This window comes from Glycine soja, chromosome 17 (assembly GCF_004193775.1).
Source record: "Glycine soja cultivar W05 chromosome 17, ASM419377v2, whole genome shotgun sequence".
NCBI classification, from domain to species: domain Eukaryota; kingdom Viridiplantae; phylum Streptophyta; class Magnoliopsida; order Fabales; family Fabaceae; genus Glycine; species Glycine soja.
In genome coordinates, this window is record NC_041018.1 from 21,178,884 (window position 1) to 21,197,094 (window position 18,211).

Below are 18,211 nucleotides of genomic sequence, written 5' to 3' on the forward strand. Positions count from 1 at the left end.
TTTCATTTTTTCTGTTTCATGTCGTGTCATCATTTCATATGCTTTTAATTTTTTTTAACTTTCTTTTATCTTTCTCTTACTTCTTTTTTAGTTTTATTGGCTTTTTTTTTCCTTTTCTCTTTCTTTTGTCTTCTTACATTTTATTTTATTTTCTTGTTTTTACGTCATTTTTAAAGTTTTTTTCTTTTATGCTTTTTAAGACCAAATTAATTTTATTAAAATGTAAAGATCATTTTGAGGAAAATAAATAAGATAAAAAGACTAAAATGATCATTTATCCATAAATATATTTAAAAAATGGAGATTTAAATTTCTACTAAATATTTTATATAGTGTCTATATGTTCACACTTTAAAGACTAATTCTTAAGTTATTCACAATGGTCATCTAAGAGATATTTTTAGCATTTAAAGTCACATTTCACTTTCATTGTAATTGGGGTAGATAATATAAATAAAATAATAAAGATATAATATTTTATTAAAAATTTGCATTTTAAGAAATATTTTAAATTTAAACACATTTTATGAAAAACATTACTTTTTTCTTTTTCCTCTCCCATTTTTTAATTTATTTTTATTTACATACAAATTTTTATTATAATTAATATTTTCTTTTATTTGTATTATATCATTGATTTACGGTTTTTTTTATCTATTATCTATTACATCTTTTATTAATAGGGATGATAAAAGAATTCATACCCACAAATAAAGTTTACAATGAATAGTAAACAAGTATCTGGAATATGTATGTAAAAATAAAGAATACATATATTTTCACTAAACAAGAGCCAATATTATAATATTGACACGTGTCCGATTTCATTATCATTCCTAATTACATATTAAAGTTCTTTCCCTACCCACGAGTAATGGAATCAAAATAACATGATTAATATTTAATCAAATACAAATTGTTCTGATCATATATAATTATTTAAAATTATTATATTAAATTATGATTGTGCATTGTATTGATAAATTTAATATGTAGAAATTATATATATATATATATATATATATATATATATATATATATATATATATATATATTATCAACTTATTAATATGTATATACGTGAAAATCAATGCAACGGGTACCATGATTGTTTTGTAATAAATTTAAGTTGTTTAGAAAAAATCAAACTTTGGAATTTTGTGTTTCTAAGCTAAAACTAGTTGTATCTAAACTAAGACTCTCGTGGTGTTAATAGTGTGCAGGAACCAATTACCCAAATTGGTCGGATCAATTACAAGTCAGTTGCAATTTTGTTATTACCATTATTACTTAATTTTTATTATTTTATAAATTTTATCATTTAAAGTTTTATTTTTTAAATTTTATCATTAAACTTAATAAAAAATTAACTTTTCAGTTAAGTTTCAACAATAACAATTTCAATTATAAAAAATCACTTTTGCATGTCGACTAAAACTATCATCAATGTAAAAAAATTAAAAAAAAATTATATTTTTACATTATTTTATTATTAAGAAAATGATAAATGTATAAAAATTGAAATTTAAATGATAAAAAATTTATAAAATGTTATAAGTTAAATGATAAAATTCCTAAAATAGAGACCTGAGTGGTATAATTTCAATTTGTGAAATTATGAAAATCAAAAGATAAAATACACAAAAATAAAATTTAAATGAAAAAAAATCGTAAAACAATAAAGTTCGGTGATAAAATTAAAACAAAATTGAAAAAGTGTCGAGAGGATGTTCCCACTTCACATTCCTAACGAACGGCAATGGCAGCCTCATCCTCCTTCTCCACCCTCTTCTCCTTCCTCCTCCCTCCAAAGCCACACCCTCCTCCCATCACTCGCTTCCCACTCCAGAAGCTACGCGCCCAGCAGCAGGACGGCCAGGGCCACCACCACCACTCGTTGGCGGAGGTGTCCGCCGTGGCAAACCCGTCCCACGCGCACGCGAAGACGCTGTTCTTCCGGTCGGCGTACAACGTGCAGGTGGTGGTGGAAGAGAACGAGCCGGAGGAGAGGCTGCTCAACCGCTTCCGGAGAGAGGTCATGAGAGCCGGAGTCATTCAGGAGTGCAAGAGGAGACGGTTCTTCGAGAACAAGCAGGAGGAGAAGAAGCGCAAGACCCGCGAAGCTGCCAAGCGTAAAAGCAGAAGCAGGTTCGTTCCGCACACTCTCTTTGCTCTTTTTATTTTTTTTTCTTCTTTTTTTAATGGCATCTAAATTTTCGAGTAAATTGTCATTTTAATACTGAGAAGTATGAAACTGTATAATAGTGTTGGTAATTGTTATAATATTAATCTTTCAAATTAAGGAAATTCCAAATAAGTCTGCAATCCGTCAGTCAATTCGACGTATTGGGCTTGAATTTGATAAGTAAGGTTTGGAGTTTGAGACGAAGTAAATAAACTCAGGAGGAGAAACCATAATAGTCAATCAGATTTTTCAGCAGAAATTAGTTATTACTCATTAGCAAAGCCCATGAATAACTATGAAATAAGCTCTCTAACACAAACACTAGACACTACACGAACACTTTGACACGACTAATTTCTAAAATATAAGACACGTGACATGAGGACATCACATACAAACACAATCATAAAGATTCTAATGAAATATAAGTAACATGAAACAAAATATCTAAATTGATGGTATATTCATCTTTTTAAACCAATCTTTTATTTTTTTTCCTAGTGTATTAGTTGTGTAAAGGTGATGACATAAGTTCAAGCCAACAAAACAAGTTTTAAATTGGACTCCAAATAAGAAGTGTCAAACAAATGTCAAGTGTGCCGATGTAGGAAACATGTCTGACATAGCGGCATTTCGAACATGAGAGGTGCCCGTGCTCCTTACATGAATTAAGTAGGATTTAGCTCAGTAAGTTAAATGGTTTCAGGGAAACATCACTAATCATTCTTATTATGTTTCCTAGAGTTGAAAAACAAGATTATTTAAGTAAGGCTGGGGCATAGTTTTGGTCTAGAATCCGATTCAGTGCAGTCATTTTTGCATGCAATCATGCATTCAACACATTTGTAATTGTTGGATGAAGATCAGGCTCAGATTTTGAATTGTTTTTAAAGTTGATTGACCAAGATGAAATATTAGCTTTCTGATCTTCATTTGATGGTTCTAAATTGATAAATATGTAAGGAGACGATAAGCTCAAAAAGAAAGCTGGGTCAAATGGTACTGAGTGTGAAAATCACCTCCTGTTTTGAGTTGTGACTTGTGAGGGTAGTTGTACTACTTTATTTTCACAAGGGCAGTGTAGATAAGATAGTAGTAATGGACCCATGGTTGCTATTACAATCTTAGGATGTTGTCATAAAAGTTTCCCATTTCCCCCACCACATCTTACAACTTTTAACTTATAATGACAATGATTTTGTATGTGTATGTGTTTTATTGGGGGAGCGAAATTATTATAAGGTCTAGGACTACCATGTGCCCATGGTCCCGGTCATTCTCCACGTGACACATGTAATTGATTTTTATTAATTCTTTATCGTTAATTGCAAAATTTGACTGCTTGTGACAGAGATTGGTCAAAACCATAGACATGTGGTGATCCTTTGAGAAAGTTCCCTTGAGAAAGATTATTTATATTTGTCAAATTTGGCTCTGTCCTTTCTGGTTTGATAGTTCCCTTGAGAAAGATTATTAATATTTGTCTTTCTTGCATCATTTTCAGGCGCTTTCAATCGAAATTTCAACCACAAAACAAGCCGGATGTTGCAGCAACCAAGAAGGAAGAGGATGATGATAACTGGGATCTTCCAGAAGTAGATGCTCCATATATTTCAACCGCATGACCACTCAGATTCTGTATGATTCTTCACATTTTATCGTGAGAGGCTTTTTTATGCATGTTAGTTCTGTTATGTAAAATTAATTCCTTGGACGCAGTTAGTGTAATGTTCAATTCACATTTCATTATGCTATTTATTCAATATGCATCTAAATTTTGTTCTGCCCTTGATTTTCTGAAATCTGGACGCAGTCTGTTTTTTTTCTTTCTTCCCTCTTGCATCAATTTAGAATCCCTTTATGATGTTGAATTTACCAGTCACGTAAAAGTTACTTGTCTTGTTATGTAAGAAAAATATGTGCATGATGTGTTAAGAGAAAATGTCTATTCACTGGACACTGAAATATTTTTGGTATTGAATTCCCTAGCTTAATATCTTCAAAATGAGAGAGATTGAGCTAGTTAGAAAAGCCAATTATACTATAGTCTGCTATTGTTTGGACTATCCATCCCATACCTGTAACTGCCAATGCTCTTTGTTGCAGTAGTGTTTAACTTCTCAGCCTTTTCTGTTTTCCCCCCTTAATGTCTATGGTCTTTGTCATGCTTGGTTTTTCATCAATTTGAGCTGGAGATGTATTTAAGTTATCGAGGAACAGGCTTAACTGATCATACTACCATTGAACACTGACCCATTGGGAAGTTAGGTTTCTTCTCCAATGAGGTTACTGAAATCCTTGGTCTCATTGGAACAAGATTGAATAAAGGTTAGATACAGGGTATTCAAGCTTAGACTGAAAAACTTAGTCATGAAGAAGCAATGCAGGTGGTGTTAAAATATGGTTGTGTTTTTAGAGAAAATAATGTGCTCTTTGCTTGGAAAGTAAGCAACTTGTCTTATTCGTGGTTTGGGTCAATTATTAGAAGTTTAACTGATTTGTAAAGAAAAATTGGAAAGAAATAGGTTCACTAGTTCTGAAATAACCTCAAATCAAGACTTCCTGAGAGTAGATCAATTAAGCATTTAAGTGGGACTGCGGGTGATTTTATCACTTCTATCACTAAAATGCAAAAGAAAATGGTCTAAAAGAAAATATTACTGATAAATGTTTTAACAAGTGTAATATTTTCCTTTCCCCAACTCATCCACTACAAAGTACCAAAGCAGATGTTCCCTAAAGTAGTATCTAACTCATATTTTTGGAGTTCTCCTTAAAGGTAGAAGTTCATCTACTTAACTTTTCTTTTGGACTATATTTTTTTGTCTAAACCACAGGTGTCTTACATTTGTAGACTTTTGTTCATTAAAAGAACTTATTTTTATTTGAAGAGTTTTTTCTAAAATAGAAGCCAAAAAAAAGAAAAACTGATTCAACGCTCCCTAAGACATTGACATTTAAAGTTGACTGAAAGAGTAACATATCAATTCAGCTATGAGGGGGAGGGAGAGATCTGAAAGTTGCTTTTTACAACATTAACTCTTTCTAAACACTTTAGAACTGTGTATAGTTCTAAGTATAATTTCTTGTGGAGCACTTCAGTGGCCACCTCAAATCCATTTTGTCCAAAGCATTGACCCCTGATGCATGATTTCTGAATCGGATCCAATCACCAAGAACAATCCTCAGGTCATGAACTTTGCTTTCTAGATCATCACAACAGTTAGCTTGAATGGTATAAGCCTCCCTTAACATGTTCTTACTTGGCTGACAAAACCCACCAAAATAGCTTGTATTTACAAGCTGAGCACGAAAGCCATACAAGTCAGCTGCATCTTGCCTTGCTTTTATTGTGTTACACAAGGACTCTTCTGCGGGATCGTTTGGAAACATAAACTTAGTCAATTTCCAATACTTGAAGAACTCAAGGGAAATGGCATTTGCTTTCAAGAAGAATATTCCCCCACCGTGTAGGTAACTTCCACTTTGTCCATCACTTAAGACATTACATGAAATTGTGAGTTCATTACTTGGATTTAACTTTATAAGTGGACTTCTAAGCCACAGTACATCTGCTTCCTGTAAAATTAAAGTCACGTGCAATTCAAGTTAATTAATAAACCATTCATCCACCATTTTATATGTCAATCTTGAAAAATGTTAACATACTCTTCTTATGGCTGGAATTTATTGAGACTCATGAAATGTGAATCTTGCTCCTACTCATAATTCGTGGGTCTCAATAAATTTCACTTAATAATAACTTGTTAGAAAATAGTGTGTCTCAACAAGCTTATACGGAACCATACCGTGAAAATTATGCTGTAACCCAATTGAATCACTTCAAACAAAACATCATTTCTTGTCCAAGTGAATAAATTTTGATCAGGGGTTGTTATTATGGATCCTCTTTTGGTGACAAAATGATGTGGAAATATGGAGGGGTGGATGCAATAGGGGTGCAAGGACCTACAGTACTCAAAAGCATGAGGGTCCATGGTTATGATCACCATGTGATTCAGCAATCTTTGTGTCCCATCACCTGATTTGAAGCTTTGGAGTAAAATGTCAAGGATAGATCCAGGACTTGCCATTGATTTATTTACCATGGTTAGGATAACTGATCTGTCTGGCATGATAGCTCTCCTCAGCACATCATCCAATTCTTGATTTTTTGAGTAATACTGATAGGGAAGTAATTGTAAATAAACTGAGTAGAACTCAATCATTTAGAAAAATTAGTAAATACTCTCTCTCTGGTCTCATATAAGAAAAAAAAATATATATTTTACTTAGTCTCAACTATAACAAAATTCCAACTAACTTTACTTTATTTAATGCTATTATCTCTAAAATATTCTTCAGTTAGTTTCAATGACTCTTATTGTTGATATCAAGTTTCAACAAAAGATAAGAAAAAAAAATACTTTTTAATTAAAATTGATGTAATTTAATATGGTCAACTAATTTTCTTGATTAGGGTACATATTTTTTTCCTCTTATATTTGACACCAGAGAAAATATATGCTCTCGTTCAACATGCCAGCAGTCAATTTTGACCAGCCATAAAGTCCATTTAATTTCATGTCCTTACATTATTAAAAAAAGATTGACTTCAATACAAACTCTTTAATAATGTAATAATAAAATACACGATAATTTTAAAAAAGAAAAAACAATACACACACCTATAAAAGATTTGAATCCCAATAAAATGATAATGAAAAAATAGAATTGCATACATACACTCTATATAAAATTTTTGAATCCTCTTGACTGAAAGCAAAATAACTTTATATATTTTTTTCCATATTATAAGTTTTACTTATTTTATAAAATGTATATAAGTTTTTGAATTCAATTAAGTCAATATTTCATTTAATTATCTATTAATTGCAAACAATATTTTAATGTATTTAAATGTATATCAGTTTTTGAATTCAATTAAGTCAATGTATTTCAGTTAATTATTTATTAATTGCAAACAATATTTAAATTTATTTAATTAACATTTAAATTTATTCAATTAATAAACAAATGTAAGGTAGTTTTCTATCAGTAAAATTATTTTTAATTTGTATGTTTACACACACTGACACATTTTTAACAAGAGTCTTATTTGAGTTTGTAATACATAAAGACTAGCAAGTCAAACAAATCATATCGCAGGACATACAATCAGATTCTCTAACAACAAAAGGATAGCCTTATTGTTTCTTTTGGTAATTCTGCGGGTTCATACAACAACAATAAATTGACATTTTCCCTCAAACATGTTGTACCACTGTTAATAACACCCCAACACTTGACTTAAACAGAAGACAAAATATATTTTTTGTTCTTATTCAGTTTTTTTAAAACTGCTCTCAAATATATGCATTTTTTATATATAAATTAATAATTTATATACGTTTAAAAAGATAGATGGTAAAGACCGTAAAAGTTACATATACCTGAATATAACTCCTACTGTTTCACCTTAAAATATCATTTCTCAATATTTGTGTCCTAATCAAATAAAGGTTCAACTTTTCAGTCTAAATAACAAGTATAACATGGTAAAATTAGCACTCCCAGGAAACAAATTTTCATACACAATTCAAATCCGAATCTTATTTTTAAAAAAGTAGACATCAATCACCTAAACCAATCACCAATTGGTACCAAATAAAACTCTAATGCCTCAAATAATTGAGGGAGAAGCTGTGGAATTCATATATATGCAATGATGCTAATTAACAGAAACCGGATTAAGAGAATATAAAGAATGCTTACAGTTGATTTATGCCTGAGCAGAACCCCCTTAGTGACACCCCTTTCAAGCGATCTAGGGTAGTGATATAGAAGGAAGCATACCAGCACGATCAAGAAAGCTAAGAGAGGAAGATACACATAATTCCTCAATCTCAATGCTCTCATCCTTCCAAATGAAAATGATGGTTTAATGGCCTTTAGGCCTAACATAATCTCCGCCTGAAAGTTAGGTCTTATATGTTTATTTAAGTGATACTAAAAAAGAAGCCAATGTATTGAGAGAAAACCCCTTTTGCATTAAAGCCAGAATCAGAGAGATTTGAGAAAAAATCATAAATATAGAATTCATATATATTCAAATGGATTGATATATAAAGCAGGTTGAATGAATTCAATAGGGAACAATAAAGGAAAAAGGTTTAATGCTCATATATATACCATCCAATTAAACACTCTCACTATTGCAAGCCTACATGCGAAATCTGATATGCTTTTGAAGATTGGCTTTATTGTGGTAACTTTTGTTGACTAGGTGACCCCACGGGAATGTAATGGATGTGATTCCTATGGTTTTTTCCCCATATACACCACCTCCCTCTAATTATTTCTCGATCTACACTACGTAAAATTTTATTTTCCAACATATACCTGTTTTTTATTTATTATTTATTATTTTTTTATTTTTTTAAGGTAAGAAGTTGTGTTTGACCAACCCGACTTCCCAATTAGTGTTTTTTTAATTTTCTTTTAAAAATTATTTTTAATTTTTTTAAATATAAATTTTTTAAAATAATGAGAATATTTTTGGTTTAATAATTTATTAATAGTCTTAAAATAAAAAAAGCAAAGTGATTAAAAAAATAGATTGATTAAAAACACATTAATATATAGTTACAACATCTCATCTATGTTATATGAAGAAATTAGAACACTCAAATAACGAAAAATATTAACAATTAGAGAGACAAAAATAATAAATGGAACATAATAAAATGAAAATAATGGGATGTACTAACAATAATAATTGAAACACGAAAATGAAGAAACTTATAATAGTTTGAAAGATGTGCAACAGACATGTCTTCTTCCATTTAAATCATTTAGCGAGTTGTTCATCATGCGCAACATTTACATTAGTTATTGTAACATGTTGATAGGTTATTGGGCATGGTTGGGTTACTAGTTTGTTAAAAAAAATTAAAATTTCTATTAGACAAAAATGTTTGCAGTAGTTGAATTCTGCTAACACCTTTAACATGTCTTCATCGTTTTTGAACTATGTTTTTTTATACTCGATTAATTTTTTTGAATATTTTGTATGGCTTGGTTCTCGAAAGAACAATTGTCTGACCACTTATGATTCATGAATTCCATAAGGGGAAACCCCTAGAGGCGCAACTTGCTTGATGACATCCTTGAGTGTTTGGATGTTTCATCTTGAAAGAATTTCAAATCTTATTGGATTTTTTCCAGTGAAGGAGTAACTAAAAAAAACCATCCTGTCACTTGCCATTTTAATACAACATTGCATCATGAGTAAGAGTGATGGTTGATCGAATTAGGTTGAGTATACCATTGAGTGTTCTATTGATGGTACATAATAATTCTAAAGGATCACCACATGGGTATTGCTCATTGCACATTAACATTGCGCAAACATCATCATCATTTTTCAATTACAGAGAGTGAAAAAAAGATTGTTGACTTGCATCTATGGAAGGTTTCTGGTAGTAGATTTCATGCACAAATTGGTCATTGGTTAGCCGAAGGGTGTTGTGCATTCTACTCTTTAGTGTCTTGAAACAAAACTCATTAGGAACCCAGTTTGGTTGTGTTTGATTGACCCATTCAAAAAAAATGAATGCTAATTTCGAGTTAGCAATGGTTTGAGTGCTTGTTTCTCCCAAGAATGCCATAATATTGAGATTGAATTTTGTTTGTGAAGGTATATTGTGTGGAAGTGTGTGACTGTATTGAGGGTGTTTGGTGTTATTTATAGTTGTTTGAATATTTGCCCCATTGATGTGTATTGGATTCTCATAAGGTTAGAATTGTCTTTTTGGTAGAGGCTTGTTTGGAATCCAATGTTGATTGAGACATGTCATTATTCCAATTTCACTTTTATCGATATAGTGCATAGTATTATCAATTTCGACTGTGATTTTACCCTGTTACTTGGTGTAGTAGTCCATTATTGTTTCCAAACTTTAAATTTAAATTGTGAGTTGTCAATTCAATATCAATTTTGTTGGTGAAACACCTATTGGTTTTTTAGAGACTTGGGTAAATTGTAAATTGTTGTCAATTTTGAATGTCATTTTACTCTGATACATGGTGCACAAAATATCCATTATTAGTTTCACACTTAAATTTAAATTGAGTTGATAATTCAATGCCAGCTTTCTATAAATAATAGAGACTTGATTAATTTGCACAAATTTATAAATTTCAAGTGTCTGTGTTTTAGGGAGTTGTCATTTTTTGTTATTTTCGTTGTTAACATAAACTGAAACAAATTATTTATTTCATTACGTAAAGTAAATACTACAAACAACAACAATGGAACGAAGTAGGCAATGAAAACTCACAATGACATAAAGCAATGAACACCGACATAGCACACCACAGGAAAACCTCAAAGCAGAAACAACTAACACATGGATCATCCCTAGATCACCTACTTCATTTGAATATTGGTTCGTGGGAAGGAGACATGTTACTATCACTATCAATATCACTACCATGGTCTTTGACCCAGCATCTGCATTGCTCTCGTATTCATCTAATAGGTTCTCAAGATTGGAGGTTGAGTCATGTTGTTAGAAAATAAAATAAAATAAATAAATGAGAAGAAGATGCAAAATCTTAAACTAAATAAAAGAACAAAAGTTGCAATACAACTTCATATTATGACAAAAAAATGGGTTAGCAATGCAATATAACATACAATAAGAATAAAGAAAATAATTTTAAAGGAGAAATTTTAAATAGCATGGGTTGAAGCACGCAAATGCTATCCATAGAGAGAAAATGCCCTCACTGCATTGGTAGAAGAATCTAATTGTGCTCCTCTCCCAAGATACGACAACCCGTTGTTTCCGATCGTGTGCAGCAAAAGGATCCCCGAACCTTCTGAATACCAATGCTCTTTCTCTCAAAAAAGTATTTTTTTATAAGAACAAGTAGAGAAGAACTTTAGAGGAAAATGCAAAAATATTTTTCTACTTGTGTTTTTGGCTAAAGAAGGAGAAAGATATATATAGGCATAGATCCCCTTATGCAGCAACACAAAAAACTCAAAGTAAAACTATCACACCTAGTGAATGTTGGAAACCAATGTGTAGACAAAAAAAAAAAAAACAAACAAACGTAACAAATCAAAATGACCCACTAAAAGCAAAATCCTAAAAGATAGGAATTCTAGTTTTAGGTAACAAATTATAAAACAAATATTTTATTTTATAAAAAAAATTAATATAAGTAATATATTTTTATAAATTTGAAATTATAAAACAAATATTTACTAACATTCCCCCACATAATTTAAAATTTTAAAATGTTTTAAGAAAACACAATTTGTTTAGAAACATAAAACAAAGAGCATGTGATATTGTATTTCAGTATAAGGAACCTTTCGGGTTTGAGCCTTATACCTAGTGTTTATGAACTTCCATCCGTGAAAAATGTAGAGACTTAATTGTCTTGAATTACACCTTCTTTAACCAAGCTTTAGTACATATCCCCTACAATATTGGTGTTCATTAGTTTCTAATTAGTGGTTGCGTGTTACACAGCCTTGCGCATATATCTTGTTTTATGAGTGTTACTTAGAGATTAACCCATATCTCACAGTGGCGGCCCCACCACCTCACTTACTAGGTGAATTCTCAAAGAGTGGTTTGTGACCCCCACCCCTACAATAATTGTCATCGGATCCACTAAGAGGTATTTTTTTAGACAAAAAAAATACACATATGTAAATACCTTGACTTTAATATTGCCACAATTTATAATACACCTTGTCATAGGAATGAGAAACAAAATAAATCTGCAAAATTTTATTTTAGTGCACTTTAGTTAACAAACAATTTCGTTGTTATCTGTTGAATTTCATTCTTGGGATCACCAATCACATAGAGACAGGGTGCCCATTGTTATGGATAAATAATTAACTTTAGTCTCATTCCCCTTGATGACTCAAGTACTTGTTGGGGCATTAATCCTTTTGTAAGCGGATTCACAATATTTTTTTATGACCATAAGTTTTAGTGCCATCTTTAAGTAGAAAATAATATAATTTAGAACCAAAATCCTTAGTTTTTTTTTTTGGAACTTCTCCTTTGCAGGACACCCCCACACTTTAAGATATTTCAGATACACTTCAATTCATGAACGCAAGACTAAGATGAACTCATATTTCCCAAACTGTAAATTCATACATAGTAAGATGGAGTTAAGGGACATTGAAGCAATATATGAACCATTGCAAGACAAAAATCCAATGATAGATATGATAAATGATGCATTTGGGAACAATGTGTGGAAGCAATTCCTTCCAAGGTTATTTTGATGATGCCAAAGAATCAAGAGTCAAGCAAATTTCAAAGATTCAAGAATGAAGTTTTCAGGAATCAAGTTTCAAGAATAATCAAGATCAAGATTCAAAACTCAAGATTCAAGAATCAAGAGAAGAATCAATCAAGATAAGTATTAAAAAAGTTTTTCAAAACATTGAGTAGCACAAGAAGTTTTCACAAAATCATTACCAAAGAGTTTTACTCTCTGGTAATCGATTACCAGATTGTAGTAATCGATTACCAGTGTTTTAAAACGTTAAGATTTTCAAAATTCAAAATAAAGGGTCACATCGGTTAATGTGTAATCGATTACACCTTTATGGTAATCGATTACTAGTGACTGTTTTCAAAAAACTCATTTCCAAAAGTCACAATTCTTCAAGTGGCTTGTTTATGAAGATTCTTTCAAAAGTCATAACTTTTTAAGTAATTAGTTTTAAAGGAATTACCAAGAGTTACAAGTTTTGATTTGAGTCATCAAGAAATTATAAATATGTGACCTTGGCATGAAACATTAATTCAATGATCCATCATTTCTTTCAATCATTCTATCTTTCAACATCTTCTTTCATTTCTTTCAACAGAACTTTCTGGTTTCATTTCTCTTCATCCTTCTAAAAGTTTTTTTTTCAAAACTTTCTCTTCCAAGAAAAGTTCTTTGTTCAAAAACTTGTTCTATTCATTTTTTTCATTCCCTTCTCCCTTTGCCAAAAAGAATTCGCCAAGGACTAACCGCCTGAATTCTTTTTGTGTCTCTCTTCTCCCTTTTCCAAAAGAACAAAGGACTAACCGCTTGAATTCTTTTGTGTCTCCCTTCTCCCTTGTCAAAGAATTCAAAACGACACAGTCTGAGAATTCTTTTGATTCTTCCCTTTCCCATAAACAAAAGATTTCAAAGGACTAACCGCCTGAGAATTCTTTTATTTCCCCATTCACAAAGTTTCGAAGGACTAACCGCCTGAGAACTTTGTCTTAACACATTGGAGGGTACTTCCTTTGTTGTGACTGAGAACAAGAGAGGGTACATCTGGTTGGGGAGATTCGAGGGGTACACTTGTGGACTACGAGCCACCACATAAGGAGACTTGACACCACACTCTAACCCAAAACCTTAAGGCTCGGGTTTATGGGTCTTTTCCTCACTTATATGGTGCTCAACCTTTCCACTTCTACTCGATGTGGGACTTCACCTCACACTTGTAACCCAACACATCTCCCCCCCAAGTGTGAGTCTCTTCCATATGGTAGCCTCTCCCTCTAGCGGAAGTCTTTATCATCCACAAGTATAGCCATGGCCACCTGCGGTACTTGCCCTGCCCGCTAGCCATTCTGGCCACCCCGCTCCACCTGCGGGGCACGCTGTGCCGCTAGCCATTTTGGCCACCTGCAGTACTTGCATACTCGTCTGAGCCGGTCACCAACTTGAACCATCAGCTCAGATACCAATTGTTGGGGAGATTCGAGGGGTACACCTGTGGACCACGAGCCACCACATAAGGAGATCTGACATCACACTCTAACCCAAAACCTTAAGGCTCAGATTTATGGGTCTTCTCCTCACTTATATGGTGCTCAACCTTTCCACTTCTACTCGATGTGGGACTCAACAGATTTCAGGAGAATCTGTTACTGCAGTTAGTAGTTCTACAAGGGAAAACACATTAAAGCTTAGTGACATCCGTGACTTGATCTTAAGTGAAGATGTTTGCAAGAGAGATTCAGGAGAATCTTCCAGTCATGTTTCCAATTCAGCATTGAATACTGAAGGCAGGGGAAAGACTACCCAGAAGGGTCAGAATGGTCGAGGCAAATCAAAGTCAAGAGGGAAAGGTCAGAGAAAATTTCAAAGTGACGTTACTTGCTGGAATTGTGACAAGAGAGGTCACTTTAGCAATTAGTGCAAGGCACCAAAGAAGAACAAGTTGCACAAAAACAAAAAGCGCGATGATGATGAATCCGCAAATGCAGCAACTGATGAACTTGATGATGCATTAATTTGCAGTTTGGATAGTCCTGTTGATTCATGGATCATGGACTCAGGTGCGTCGTTCCACACTACTCCCTCTAAATATTTATTGTCTAACTATATTTCTGGAAGATTTGGAAAAGTTTACCTTGCAGATGGAAAATCTCTTGACATTGTCGAAAGAGGTGATATCAACATCAAGACCTCTAGTGGATCCCTATGGACATTGCACAATGTCAGACATATTCCTGCCTTAAAGAGAAATTTAATATCTATAGGGCAGTTGGATGATGAGAGACATCACACCACTTTTGGAGATGGAGCTTGGAAGGTAACAAAAGGAAATCTCATTGTGGCTCGTGGAAAGAAGTGAGGATCTCTTTACATGATTGCAGATGAGGATATGGTAGCAGTTACTGAGGCTGTCAATAATTCAACCATGTGGCATCAAAGACTTGGACACATGAGTGAAAAAGGAATGAAGCTTATGGCGGCAAAGCGTAAGCTATCAAGCCTCAAGCATGTTGATGTTGGTGCTTGTGAACATTGTATCCTTGGAAAGCAGAAAAAGGTCAGCTTCTCAAGGGCATGGAAGACTCTTAAAGTTGAAAAGCTAGAATTGGTGCACACAGATGTTTGGGGGCCAGCCCCAGTGAAATCTGTTGGAAACTCACGCTATTATGTCACCTTTATCGATGACTCTACCAGAAAGGTATGGGTTTATTTTCTTAAAAATAAATCTGATGTGTTTTCTGTGTTTAAAAGGTGGAAAACAGAAGTTGAAAATCAGACAGGTCTAAAGGTTAAAAGTCTGAAATCTAACAATGGCGGGGAGTATGATAGTCAGGAGTTTAATGACTTCTATTCAGAACATGAGATCAGAATGATCAAGACAATGCCAGGAACACCTGAGCAAAACGGTGTTGCAGAAAGGATGAATAGAACCTTGAACGAGAGAGCAAGGTGTATGCGGATCCAATCTGGCTTGCCTAAAGCATTTTGGGCAGAAGCAATAAACACAGTAGCATATCTCATCAATAGAGGACCATCAGTTCCTTTGAATTATCAATTGCCCGAAGATGTATGGTCTGGAAAGGAGGTAAAACTTTCACATTTGAGAAATTTTTGGTTGTATTTCATATATACTGACAGACTCTAATAGTAGAGATAAATTGGATCCGAAGGCGAGGAAGTGTTATTTTATTAGTTATGGATCTGACATGTATGGCTACAGGTTTTGGGATGACCAAACCAAGAAAGTTATCAGAAGCAGAAATGTTACTTTTAATGAGAACTTATTTTATAAGGACAAATTTTCTGTAGAATCTACATGTGCAGGTAAACTGTCAGAAATTTCTGAGAAAACAACACTTGAAGAAATTTCAGAAAGTGATGTAGCCAACAGAAACCAGAGTACAAGCATAAAGGTTGAGTAAGAACCAGAACCATCAACTCCTCCAAGAAAATCTAGCAGAATTTCAGTACCACCAGATAGGTATTCCCCTTCATTGCATTATTTGTTGTTAACTGATGCTGGTGAGCCAGAATGTTTCAGTGAGGCTACACAGGGGAATGACACTATTGAGTGGGAGCTAGCGATGAAAGATGAGATGACATCCCTTCAGAAGAATAAGACGTGGTCTTTAACTAAATTACCAGAAGGAAAGAAAGCGTTACAGAATAGGTGGGTCTATAGGCTAAAGGAAGAATCTGACGGTAGAAGAAGATACAAGGTGAGACTTGTGGTGAAAGGGTTTCAGCAGAAACAAGGAAATGATTTTGTCGCAACGTGCCCTTTTGCGGGCAAGCGAGGCGAGGCTCACGGGTGCGCTTTCCAAAGAAGGAAAGATGCGCGGAGTCGCCACCAACGTTTATTTGTGGAAAACGTCGGAAAAACCGATGGAAACCGGTCGAAATGAAAATTCTAAGTTTGGGAGTTGTATTTACGTTTGAGGAAAGTATTAGCACCTCTCACGTTTGTCTCAAAGGACAACAACCTATTTTTTAGAATTGTGAAATTGTGTTATCTTAACTTTTATTTCCTTTTTATTTTTGAGGTCGACAAAAGCGGGGCTCTTGCTCCTACGTACCCTCCATCAAAGAGGAAATCAGACCTATGTAGTTCTTTCTTAAGCGTGAATCAAGCGATTCTTTTTACTTAAAAGGTGATCATTTTAAGGCGTTGGACCTTAAAAATGATCCATTTTACTTGGTAAGAAACTGAAATGATAAACTTTCAAAACCCTATTTTTTGTGGACGAGCTTGACTAGGCGAGTTGATTTTAGCCTTAGTTTCGCTTTAGTTATTAGTCAATTCAATTAAGAATGAGAAATCCCAAAGAGAAAACGTCCGATTGATTTTTCGCTTTATTTTACTAAAAAGGTATTTTTTGATTATTATATTATTATTTTACCTCTTTTTTGATTTCCAACGTAGTTACGGCACGACCGAACGGTCGGAATTCATTTTAACCGAAATTAATGGATGATACAATTCAAACGATCGGTGGAAATCTATTTTATTTTTAGATTAGGCGAGAAATGACTTAAATAAATGACTTAAGCACGTCAAGAGGGGGCATAAAAAGCGAATGAAAACGAGAATAAAAATACATGAAACAAAATGTGCACCACCACGGGTACATAGAATGAATTGAAAAGCTCGGTTTGAGGTACTTACCCGTTGAAGACTGAAGAAAACGAAGAACGAACGATGAATGTTGAAGAACGGTCGAGAATCTTCGCGTAATTACTCACGGAAACGTTACGGAAGCGCCTCGGCTTGGATTTTCTTCACGGAAATAATTTTCCTCAGCAATTTCGAGAGAATGAGAAGTGCCAAGAAGGCTGAACCCTTTTCTTCTTCACTCCTCCCCCTATTTATAGCAAAATAGGGGAGGAGCTTGCCACCCAGCTCGCCCAGGCGAGCAAGGTTGCTTCCTCCAGAAGCAACAGCCTTCTGGAGGAAGGATCTGGAAGGCCCAAGTGGGCCAGATTGCTATTTGTACCCCCCTTTTTACTAAATGCACCCCCTTCTATTTTTTTTGGTAATTCTTTTTCCGTAACGTTACGAAACTTTACGAATTTTGTAACGATACTTATTTTCCTTCCGCAAGGTTACGAATCCTTACGAATTATGTATTTACTCTTTTTTAGCTTTCGAAGAAGTTACAGAAACTCACGGATCGCGCAAAAACACATCTTTTCGATTTCCGCCACATCACGGAATTTCACGGATCGCGCAAGCCTGCTTCCTTTTGATTTCTGACACGTCTCGGGACTTCATTTATTGTGCAACAAAGGACGGCAAGTATCTCAAAGCGGCTAACCAAAGGTTGCATGTCATCAAGTAATAATCCCCGGACGAAATTAGGGTATGACAGTTGCCCCTCTTTACTTACCTCTCATCGGAGATAAGAGGAAAGCAAAGATAGGACACTGATTTCGTCCGTCCTGCCCTTTCCGTGATGACGACTCTCGTCTCTACTCCTTCTTTTTTCTTCTAGACAAAACAAAATACAAACAACAACAAGAACAACGAATATAATATACATATACACATATACACATATTTGGCAAAGAAACCGATCTGGAAAACAACAGAAGAACATATTCCCCAGTCACCAGAGGTTCCGCGCTTGATAATGGAGGACACATGAACAGTGCCAGGCAATGACATTCATGGGGCTCCAAAAAAAAGGGGAGAATGGAGGATTGCCTTGAGGGTTC

The 18,211-nt window shown here is 33.8% G+C and overlaps 2 protein-coding genes across 3 annotated transcripts; one reads left to right on the top strand and one right to left on the bottom strand.

The window, feature by feature from the left end:
- The first annotated feature begins 1,714 nt into the window (after window positions 1-1,714).
- On the top strand, window positions 1,715-4,011 carry LOC114392154 (30S ribosomal protein S21, chloroplastic-like). The gene is made up of 2 exons (XM_028353196.1): window positions 1,715-2,148; window positions 3,690-4,011. Exons 1-2 carry the CDS (start codon window positions 1,760-1,762, stop codon window positions 3,808-3,810), a joined length of 510 nt encoding a protein of 169 aa, XP_028208997.1. The 5' UTR covers window positions 1,715-1,759; the 3' UTR covers window positions 3,811-4,011.
- Window positions 4,012-5,115: 1,104 nt separating this feature from the next.
- LOC114392153 (uncharacterized protein At4g15970-like) lies at window positions 5,116-8,246 on the bottom strand. 2 transcript variants are annotated; one of them, XM_028353195.1, is made up of 4 exons: window positions 7,961-8,246; window positions 5,995-6,369; window positions 5,653-5,764; window positions 5,116-5,556 (listed from the first exon to the last, which is right to left on the bottom strand). In XM_028353195.1, the coding sequence occupies exons 1-4, from the start codon at window positions 8,147-8,149 to the stop codon at window positions 5,258-5,260; spliced, it is 975 nt and encodes a 324-aa protein (XP_028208996.1). In that variant the 5' UTR covers window positions 8,150-8,246; the 3' UTR covers window positions 5,116-5,257. The 2 variants fall into 2 exon arrangements, with proteins under 2 accessions (XP_028208996.1, XP_028208995.1); XM_028353194.1 differs by having other exon boundaries at window positions 5,116-5,764.
- Between the last annotated feature and the right edge of the window lie 9,965 nt (window positions 8,247-18,211).